This window comes from Uloborus diversus, chromosome 5, assembly GCF_026930045.1.
Source record: "Uloborus diversus isolate 005 chromosome 5, Udiv.v.3.1, whole genome shotgun sequence".
Lineage (NCBI taxonomy): Eukaryota > Metazoa > Arthropoda > Arachnida > Araneae > Uloboridae > Uloborus > Uloborus diversus.
In genome coordinates this window covers 44,052,833-44,064,907 of record NC_072735.1, presented here as the reverse complement: position 1 = coordinate 44,064,907, position 12,075 = coordinate 44,052,833, and the positions used below count along the sequence as shown (strand labels likewise).

General features: G+C 30.5%; 1 protein-coding gene across 1 annotated transcript in view; it reads left to right on the top strand.

Moving 5' to 3' along the window:
* The window catches only part of LOC129222891 (uncharacterized), a 201,676-nt gene that overhangs the window by 87,915 nt on the left and 101,686 nt on the right, over positions 1-12,075 (top strand). Inside the window, 2 exon segments of the mRNA XM_054857455.1 lie at positions 2,245-2,444; positions 6,034-6,195. Of these exon segments, the coding sequence (XP_054713430.1) occupies positions 2,245-2,444; positions 6,034-6,195 (362 nt within the window).

Genomic DNA, 12,075 nt, shown 5'->3' with positions numbered 1-12,075 from the left:
GTTTCTCAAAAAAAATGGATAGTATTTTCCGTGTTAACATTTATTGTATTTGCATATAATACACTCAAAATTATAGGAAACAAAATACTATATTTAAATTATTTCATGAGAGATTTACTTCTTATAAGTCATTTTGATCAGCTCCAAGCAGGTCTGGAAAAGAGAGAGAAAAAAAACACAATTTTGGGAGTTAAACTGTTGCACTTACAAATTTGACCCTAACAACGCCTTTACGTTAGCTCAAAAATAGTGAAAGATCAGTTGCAAATAAATGTAAGTTTCTATTTATAACCATGACTTCGAGTTAATAAACACCGAAATTACTTGTTATTTATGATGTAAAACCAATACGTGAGTTGAAAACAAACTAAAAAGAGTTGCTTTGGTACAAGTGAAGCGATTTCTTAGAATAACTGTGAAGAAAAAAGAAGAAAAAAAGACTTTTTCCCTTTTACGAGGGGTAAATCAGTATCATTTTCATGAATTAAAGCCTTTGTTTCAACATAACTTTGCATGAATTGGTACCCGTCTCCCCTATAATTAACAATTATTATTTAGTTCGCTCTGTCAAAGCACGTTTAAATTTAAACAATTTTTATAACCTATAATCAGCTTGAAAAACTGCATAAGATGAACTACACAAAATTTTAAGAAACGTTGAACCATACTTTGAGCCTTATTTTCTGCTTCCAAAAACTCCTTAGTTACTGTGGAATAGAAAAATATGATATTCTGAATTCATGAGTCCTTTTTCTATGTCTACGTTTTATTTCGACTTCCTTTTTCTTATACAAAACTTGAAAAAAATTACCCAATTATCATATGCGAAACGCTTGAAGTTACAATACTGTAGCATTTGAAAAAGTTCATTAAAAAATATAAAACATGAATGATACGAAGTTCACAGCACCAAAACATGTTTACTCTCATACCATTTGCCTCCTATATTTAGATTCAAAACCTGCATAAGCTGAACTGTTAAATTTTTAAAGAAACTTTGAACCATATTTTGAGACGTATTAACTACTTTTGAAAAACCTTTAGTTACAATAACATAAAAATATATAAGAGCTGAGCACATCAGTACCTTGTTGATGAATCCGTTTCATTCCATCCATTCATTTCTTTTCGATTTCTTTCATTCAATCCATTTCATTTCTTTTTCTTATTTCATAAATTACCTCCCTCTGTCCTCGTTTATTTTTTAGTAAGCTTCTTTGTTTTAATGAAAGCTGATTATCGTACTTTAAAAAAGTATATCAATCAAATCCTTAATTCGGTCGGTGTTTTGGAAAATTTCATCGAGCCTTCAGGCCCAAAGAGAATTTAGGATATATGTGATGTGATATATAGGTATATGTAATTGGTGTAATACATATAAACCTAAAAATAATTGGAAAATAATGAGTAGGACTAAACGAAACACAGATGAAGTAAAAAATCGTATGTCAAATGTTCCAAACGCCTTTGTTTCTTATTATTTGACTTAGAAATGATGCTATACTCTTTTGTAAAAAAGGAATTATCTGTTTTTGAAATTTAAGGTTTTTTTTTTATATTAAGTATGATATAATGTTCTAAACGTACAAATATAGTGATGAACCGTTTATACGTTTCTCTCTAAAACGTTTTAATCAATTATAAGTTATTTTTAAATTGGTCCGTGCACAGCATGATTCGAATTAACGCAAACCTGTTATAAGTTTTTTTTCATTAATACGCGTTTTACATTCAGTCCCTTCAAAAACGAATGAACTGGGCTTCAATGTATATTAAAAGTTTGTACGTTTATATACATTGATAAAGTATGATAAAGTTACTATCTCTAACAAAAGCCTATATCTTGCTACATTTCTAACAAAGTATGAGTAAGAAAATACAAATTTTTACAGCCATATTTTATTAAATAATAGTGTATTAAAACAGTAGGACCATTAAAGTTGAATAAATACTTTTGCGCTTGAAAAGTAAAACGAGAAATAACGACATATAATTGCACAAAGTTGTAGATTTTTGCATTCACGTGTTTCGGGAGTACGAGGAATCCCTTATTTAATGCAATATAAGTGAGTTCGTGAATGTAAAGATATCCGATAAAATCGTAGTAGGACCATGTTTGTACACACTCTTTAATCAATGAAGTTCCCTTGAGATATTTCTTTTTAGGAAAAAAAAACTATTAAAAGTTTTCTTCTGTTTTTTTTTCAAATTGTCTAAATGCTTGTTTTATTTTTATTTTCTTAGAATTGAAGTGCCAGATGGAGGGCAATATGAGTGCCGTGCTGTGAATGAATACGGAGTTGATGCATTTTCTTCAATTGTCCACATTCGTGGACCTCCTTCCATTCGTCCCATCAGAAACATAACTGCAGTGGCCAGTGAAATACTTATTATACATTGCCCTATATCAGGCTATCCGATTCACTCTATTCGATGGATGAAAGGTAAGTTTGTGTACACTGAAATGTATTAATTATTTTTCATGACTAAAAAAATCCATCCATTAAAATTAGTTCTGGAAATGGTTCTGGCTTTACGTTTGACCGATTTCTGAACCAATTTACAGATTCATTTTTTCCTCGGAGTAAAGGGATGCGTCGGACATGAATAAGCGGATCTAAAACACCGATTCCTAAATGAACGGTGCCGTACGATCTCCTAAAAAGAAAACGGACGTTCTTTTTAAGGATTAACTGTTTGGAACATTGTGTCTATGTTCTAATAGTACAATTCACACTTCGGTTTAGAATATTTCACCGCATGTACCTTCATTTCAGTTAGACGGCTCTTTGATTTTTACTTACACAGGGTGTTTAAAATTAAAATGACAGTACTCAGAGGCTCTTTAAACCGGTGATAATGAACGGATTCGAAGAAAACTGCAATTATACTTCATACAGATCATGCGAAAAAGATTTCTTTTAAAAAATCAAAATTTTGCCTCTAGGTGGCGCTTTTATGACGCAAATTGCGAAGTAACAGTTCGCAAATAAAAGAAAAATTAAATATTTTATTTGCTTACTCACTTATTAGATTTATATGCAAACCTCGTCTGTCAAAAATATGCTGAAGTACCACCTCATCCTCATTTGTTTTTAAAGAAACGCTTGTGAGTAGTTTGTGTTCTTTTTTGCTCAGAGGCCAGATCTTTGCTGACAAATGATTTCCTTGAACCATACGTATCGCCTTCATGCTGAAATTATTTTAGTTACTCATTTGCGTATGGTTTTAGGAGTACAGTGGTTCACAGGACTAATGGAAAATAATCAAGCTATATTGTTCCATAAACCTGTACCGCATTTTTTGCTTAACAAAAATTTGAAATATCATCCAATTTAAGCAGAGCTCAAGCCACTGGGTATTGTCAGTTCATGCCTGTTTAGCATTGATTTCATAGTTTTCTCTTATAGATTAAAACTATCTCTCTCTTCTTCTTTTTTTTTTTTTTTTTTTGAAAATTTTACTGCTAATATTTTCTGTTTTACCGAAAAATGTACATCCAAAACTATTGTTCATTTTGTTTTGGCGTGCAACCATGTGAGGCAGTGAGAAGTATAGGGATGTAAGTGGACATTTTCAAGTTTTAAGTTAGACGTGTTTAAAGATAACATCCTAGGTAGGGTTTCATTGAAAATCTTCTCTAAATCATGCTGTATAGCAGCAACTACCAGAGCTACTAGTATCATCTCCTGCCCCAAGACAGAAGAGAGGTTCACCTACCATGTGAACTGGTTATCTCCAAATTTTTAATTTTGCCACTTACATCCCTTTGCTTCTCGTTGTGCCTCATATTGCACTTGGAAGCACATGATCTCTTTGTTAATAAACTAATGCACTGTTTTCTTTTTTGTTCAATTTTGTTTTTGTTCTTCTGCCCCCCCCCCTCCCTTTTTTCATTATTATTTATTTTTATTTTTTTAACATCGAAAATATTTATAAGACGGTATCAGATGTTATCTAAGATACATTTTGTTTCATTTTGGAATCACAAAAATTTTATTTTATATTATTCTTTATCATATAAAATTTTCAGTCATGCTTGGACGGCAAAGGAGAATTTTAGAACGAAAAGCGTATGTCTTTTGGCCACCGATAGTTGTGTTAAAAAATGAACTAAATTTGATTTATTTAGTCAATTTCTAAGCGTAAATAAAATGGTTTTGATTAACTTTTTACTGCCATATTTTCTTAATTTTTGTTGACTTATCTTCGAAGCGTATTATTAATCCATAAAAAATCATTTTCACTGCACGTGAGTAAATCTTACATAGATATGATCTCTAATGTTATTAGCATTAAACAGATCACTAACCCGTCAAAAGACCAGTTAGTATGGTTTTTACTAAGCTTGAAGTATTTAGTGCTTATCTATTTAGTGTTAAAGGAATGGAGACCTTCCAATGATCGAGTTAAATTTACAGGCAAAAAAAAAAAAAAAAAAATAACGACCATAAAATGAAAGGCTCATTAAAGAGAATGAAACTCCTTAGTTTTGCTAGAACTATTGGAGAGGACAAAACATACTAATTTCTGTAAAACGTATATGAGTCAGTGAGAAACAAAGAGATTTAAGTTAAGTTAACTTTCATAAAGTTTCTTATAAAACACGTTTCAAGTTCAAATCCTAGTAGGCTTTCTTTGTTTTGTTTTTTAATCATGCTGTATAGTAGCACCCACCAGACTTATAAGTACCATCTCCTGCTCCGAGGTAGAGGAGAAATTCCCCTACTATTCGTACAGATTTCCAAAATTTTAGTTTTGGCACTTACATCCCTTTACTTCTCACTGCCTCATATGAATTAACTCTCTCATATTATATCTCTTACTTCAAATTAGTTTTCGATTAGCTATATTGTACTATTCGGTCATCACAATAATTCTATATAAATAATTTGCGAGTGAAAAATGCTTTTCTTATTATAATTCTGGAAGAAGATATTTCCGCAAGAATATGGTAGGTATTATTTTCAGATAATATCATGCATAGACATAATATTATCTGATAAACGCATAGCTCTTATTACTTTTCAAAATGCATTAATTTAAAGAAATTGATTTTAAAAAAGGGTTTTTAAAAAGATTTGTTCAGCAGAAAAATGTTTAATGCCCTACTAGAATGTTAAATGTCCTACTAATTGCATGAAAGAATTATTTTCGTGATTTCCATTTAAAACATGCGCAAGGGAGAAAAGATGGTGCATGTTGTCCTATAAGTATTAGAGGCTGTAAATTGCAACTTACAAATGTTCCACATTTAATAAAATTAGACGCTTTGTTTTAAATCCCTTCTTCAAATTTGTAGTTTTATATAACCTAGAGAGAGGTGTTTACGAGAAAAAAATCATCCAATATTTTGTTTAATGTTTCCAATTTTAGTGGTGATTTTAGCTAATGAAATTGAAAGATTTTCTATCTTTAACAGTCAGTTTCGTCTTTTAACCCGGCTGACATAAAAATCTGCTAAATTTTAATTCGGATGTTTTTTTTCTTCTTATTTGTAATTCAGTTAAAACCAAATCCCGGAACTATTTAATCGAAATAAAATGAAGATCATAAAAAAATATTTATTAAAACATTCTGTTTAAAAATTTTAATTTAGAGTTTTCGAAACCATTGAGAAGTTTCAGTTATTGTTTGCCGATAGCTTTGCAGAAACTGGATATAATTGAACACAGAATATCTTAACATCACTTATGTTCCACATCAGAACAAATCGATGATGTTTGTTTTTTAAAAATATGATCCTGCCTACCACAGGTGTAAACTATCGTGTCATTATTGCATTGTACGTTATAAAATCAGAAATTTCCGACCTCAAAAGTACTATTTCTAAGATCGAATATATTTTAAAACTTATTTTTCACTCTCCAAACAATTTATTACCTATATCTCACAAAAATGACTCCTTATCTGTGTGTCTTTCGTGGAACAAAAGAGACAAGCAAGGAAAGAAAAATGGTGACCAAATCATTTAAGTCGCCACCATCATCTATCATAGTTTTTAGACCGATCGAGCTTCTTACTTCTTTACAGGCAACCGGCAACTTCCTTTGGGAAGACGCCAGAAGGTGTTCACTAATGGAACTCTGCTCATCCAAGGGTTAGACGGTGTCGAAGACGAAGGCAAATACCGCTGCCAGGTAGAAAGTGATGAAGGTATCAAGGCTTCCGTTGACGTCTATCTCAAAGTTCTTGGTAAGCCGTTGCTTATAGTCTCTCTCTCTCTTTCAGAGTGATTTATGTTCCGCTCAGAAACAAGTTGACGCTTGAGAAGTTGAAATAGTTCGGAGTGAATTGGGGTTATTGATGCATTTTAATAAATTATCAGTTTTTAATTGCCCAATTAGAAATGCAGGGATCAAAGTTGTCCTATATTTCCTATAAATCCTATAATTTTCAAAAAAGGTCAAAAACCATCCTAGATTTCCTATAAATCCTATATTTTTGGTACACCACAAAAATTCTACACATTATGCATAACGAGTTATGTGATTTTTCATTGAAAGTTATTCCCTGCTTCCTTAAAAGTGAAGCTTTTAAAAGGAAGACTGGTGAAAATTTACTTGACTTAAATTCAATAAAATATTTGAAATTTCATGTTTATAAAACGTTGCCCTGATAGCCCCAAATGTACCACAAAAATATTTATTCGAGTTTAAAAATATAAAAATATCCTGCATAAATTTATAATTATCTTCAAAAAACTAATATTTTTTCTATATGTTTTTTTTAAACATAGGGAAAATTTTCAGAAATTATAAAGCTGAAGACTAAACGATAAAGTAGGTAATTAGCGTTAAGTAGGAGATTTTACTGGCATGCAATATTTAAATATTCCACATAGTACTCAAAAATATGGGTTTGTCATGTTTCAGTTAAATTTTTCATTTTAAATACATATTTTTTTTTTTATATAATTCATTTGCAAATGTTGATTTTAATATGTGTTTGCTAATAAATAATGATTTTTAATATAAATTAATGTGTATTTTTTTAAAAAAGAAGCAGAAAAAATCAATTTTTTGAAGAAAGGCCTCCTGCTGTAAACCTTAATATTTTTTAATTTGGATAAACTTTTCGTGGTACATATGGAGCCATAGGTGCAATGTTTTATTATCATGAAATTACGAATTTTCGAAAAAATATTTCTCGATTCAGCCTAGTACGTAAGTGCTCGTTCACAATTTCAGACGCAACTCGGCACATGTTGGCGTTGTTAAAGATATTTCAAACATTTTCCTTTTTTCTTTTTTTGGATACACCCTAATGTTCATCAATGACGAAGATATTCCTAAGATTGTAGCATATAACCCCTTCAATAACTATTGTAATTTCATCTTTAACTTGAAAGATAAAAAGCTGCACTACCCTAATTTGACCAATATTGTTAAGGCTGTACTGACTTTCCCTCAAGGCCAAACTTCCAAGAAGAGAGGTTTAACAAAAGAATTGTGACTAGGTGACAAACCGAACATGAGTTTAGACACAATTGTTGCTCTCAGAGTGATAAAAGACTTGGTAAAACACCCTGGAAAATGTTGATGTAAATTTAAAAAATCATTCAAGTGTGCAAAGCAGCCTACTACAAACATAAGGAACAGAAAGAAAAAAAAACTGAAAGAAATAAGAACCCCACATTTCTTAAAAAGTGAAATATGGACTAGCTTCAGATACACTGTAGTAAACCTACGCAATAGCTGCGTGTTGAATGTGCTAGAACGGTCTGAAAATTCAGATGCGCATAATGACTTTATTACGAATTTCGTATTAAATGTGTTAAAATGCTTTAATATGTGTGGCAGAACAAAAGCAACTCTCAGTTTCGTCTGTTACCTTGGAAACTCCCAAATGTGTTTTATCTGGAAAATAAGATTTTTTTCTTTCCATTATTAATGTCCAAGGTTTTTAAAACTTAAACAGTTGGCATTCAAATCAAATATTACTTGAACATGATTCTTTGAATTATGCTTTTCAGCCAATAAATAATACTTTGAAGTTTTAGAAGGTTTTTTTAATTACAAACTTAAAACTGGACATTTTTCAACAATAAATTATCCAATAAATAATATGCGAATCTATCATTTCCTAACATTAAATTGTATATATTCCCCGAAAATCAATCATGCAAAAGATATCGGAGCAATTTTAAAGTTAGTTACCCTTGGGTTCAATGATTTTCTATGTTGAAATGAAAAAGCTTCTAAAAACTTAGTTTTATTTAATACCTTAATATCAACAATGTTGATCATGCGAATGAAAATATAGTCGACTTATTAATCGATTACAAGCACGAAAAATTAATTAAAATGTACTTCTTGTTTTATTACATTCTGAGTAAGCTTGTATATTTTCAAGAAATAGATTTAAATATTGTAACAGTGTGAAAAGTAATATATTTTTAAAGAAGCAATATAACGCATGAAATTATAGCTCGATGCATTTTTAAATCAAAGTAAATTTTAAAATATGAAAAAAAAAATTAAAAACGTTCGGCAGACTTTTTTACTTTACCCGTTTATGTTTTACTACCAAATCATGTGAGAAAATTAACTTTATTCTTCATCATATAATTATTCATCTCAAGTAAAAAAAACTTCGAAAGGAAATCTCGCAAATCGTTTCGCAGTTTACAAAAAAAAGTAACATCATTCGATGAAAAAACTTCAATTAACAATCACAACCCACCAAAATGCAAGTATATCGATAATAAAAGGTTCGATCCATCAAAAGGAATACATCCGTATTTATCAGAAAAATTATGTTTAGTACGGCTATAAAAGGAAATTTTAGCAAAACCATCAACCCTTCTTGAAAACATAAAAGTCTATTGGAAAACGTTAATCATTAGTCGAGCCTGTTATTTCACTTTTTTCTTCGTTAGGGTAATAGCAAATGATCTTCTTAAAGACAGATTCGTTTTGTCTGTTTTATCCTCTTAGATTATCATTGTGGGAAATATTCTTGATGTCATGAAAGAAATATTGATCAATAAGAATAAATTTTTAGAACACGTTTTTATTTTTTTTTACATTGTATGCAAATTGACCAACATTTATTTGTAAAGCGTTGAATGAGTGATATTTTCGAATGCAAAATAAATGACTTTTGTTTTTATTTCAAAACCAAAATTATTCAGTGTGTTTTTCAAAAATGAAATCGACTAGATGATTTGATGAACCAATGTATAATTGAAAATATTGTGGCAAAAGGTAAACTAATAAGGTTACCGAAAAATTGCACATAATCATAAAATAAAACAGTTGTAATTGTTTTCAGCTTAAACTCGGAACAAAAGTGCTTTTTTTTAAACTAATTATTCTTCAAATTGATTATGATAGACACTCAGACTTAAATTTATCAATCATCAGTAAACAGACTTTAAAGCTGTTTTGTGATACCTTTCATTGAGCAGCAAGGCACTTTATTTTAAATTCTTAAAAATATCAATTGTGATTAGAAAGCGTATGTATTAGCAGAAATGTTAATTTTGTGTATTTTTGCATTTATATTTTTGTAAACATTCGAAAATGGCATAAAAACAATGAGCTTCCAAAGTAAAAATACTTTTAAGCCATTTTGGGCAGTGTTGTGCTCAGAAACATTTAAGGAAACTATAGTTTGTGAAGCCTAACTTATCCGTTTTAGTTGATTATAGGATTTATAATAAATCCATAGTTTTAAATTCAAGATTTAATTTTGCGTAATGCATCATCTTACAATCCAAGAACTCATTCCTCCTTCTTTTATGCATATTTTTGTAATGCTTCAATGTAGGTTTTTCGAGTTATTCTGCGTCCTTTGCGTTAAGTTTCATTTCTATAACCCACACATTTCCTTGAATCTCCGCCCGGATTCACCCAGAAAAAAAACTGGTTTTCAATTTATTTTTGTTTAAAGTACTAAAAGCGTTTTATTAAAAGTTTCTTTCTATCGAGGCAATTGAGTTTGAGTTAGATCGATCATTACTCAGTTTACTTCCTTTTTTTATTTGTTTGAAAGGTTTCACAATGTTACGATTTTTTCCCTCGTTGTGAAACGTTAGACCACTCATTGTATCGCTTGTCTATGCTTTTCTCTTGCATTTAATTATGATCCAGTGATCTGTATAAATAACTATACAACACACAAACTAAAAAGCTGACTTTTCGAAGAAGGATTTTTTAATTCAATTCCGTGATCTTTTTTCATATAACGTTCCATCCGTAATTTAAATTTCATGCATAGCCTTGTTATTCCAAGAACTTTCTTAAGAAACGTAGATGTAGGTTCGTCGGGATGGATTCGGGTAGAATAACATGAAGAGTAAAGAAAGGGTTTTATAATATCGGTCAGAAACTTCTAATATAAATAAAAAATGTTGTGTTTAGTACTCGAGAGTGTGCTTTTTATTCGTATGTATTTCTTAAAATAAATTGAGAAAACGTTTATAGTGCTACTTTACGTTTTTAGGATATTTGAATGAAAGGTGATACATCAACGCTGTAACCGTTTACGTCTAACCAGAGTACAAACACACATTTTTTCTCTTTGGAACTGGTTTGAATAAAGATAGTGTGATCAATTTATTCAAGAAAAAAAAACATTATTTTTTTCAATACAAACTAGTTATTCGCTAGTTGTACTAAAATCCAATTGAAATTGAAATTTTTAGTAAGTTGAAAAGATGGATTTTGGTTCACAAATTTTTTAGTAGTTTCCACTAGCACACTTCTAAAAACAAATGCAACGCGCTAGAAAAAGCACTGAAATTTTAAGCACATTGAATAACATATAAATAACAAATATTGCTGCAGGAAAACTTGTACATTCTCTACAATAGTTTTAGTGTAGAATGGCTCTAATAATGAGAAACTTGAATATGTCTTTCTCATAAATCAAAGCATAGTAAATATTAAAAATTAGGTATATCTATACATACATATTCGTTACTTTTAGTTTGAAAGAGAATTTTCTATATAGTTATATACACAGTTTTAAAAGTACGGTACAATTTGAGTAGCTCAAAGCGGAATATAGTAAAGCTTAGAAAACATTGTGCTGTACAGAAAATAATTGTAATAGTTGGGGCTTAAATCAAGTATAGCTGTTGTAAAATATGTACCTGAATACGGTACAAAGCGGAATACTGTCAAGTTTAGAAAACATTGTGCTGAACAGAACATAATTGTAATAGTTGGGGTTTAAGTTAAGTATAGCTGTTGTAAAATATGTACCTGAATACGGTTGGAAACATATGCACTTTAACAGCATACTTATAACAGAACCTACGCAATGAAACATGGGAGAAAGTAAAGATTTCCTTAACGTTGGACAGTAAAGAACGCTATTAAATAGCTTAGAGCAACTCAGGTTTTTCAAAACATACAAAAGTAACAAACAAAAAAAATCAAAGAACTTTTATACTGCCTATTCTAAACCTATTTTTTTCCCAAAACCTACTAATTTCCAAAGAAAATCGATACTTAAAAAACAGAGAAAGATCACGTATGTATCACGCTATTTCAACACTTTTTCCCCACTACCGTTTCACACTCCGAGCGCTTAAAACACAGTAAATATAAAGCCTCTGCAAACATCCACGAAATTTTTTATGGCATCTAGCTGTATCTACTCATCCATATGTCATTTCTTGGTATTTCTTTTTCAGTAATAAAAGCAGAATTCAACGGTCATTTACGAAGCGCGGGCGTGAAATTGCAGCATTATCATGTCCCCACTGTAACATTAAGGCAGCTATCTCTGAGATCGGAAAGAAGCCATTTATTTTATTATTATGTCTTATTGTATTTTTTCCCTTCTGCTGAGAATTTTGCATTATTCTTTTCCCAATATGCATTTGTGTGTGACGTTTTATCGTTCTTTAAGATTTACGGTTCACGCATATGCAAATAATCTCCTAATTCTTATGTATATCTGATGGTGAAAGGAATTGCGTTGGGTATGTACATTTATTTCTCTTAAACACCACGTTAGCTTGGGCAGTTTATTTTCTGTTGAGGTTTGTTTATTGGAAAGACATTTTTTTGCGACTGTAATGTGTGTATTAAAAACCAATTTGCTTAATTTGAGAATAGT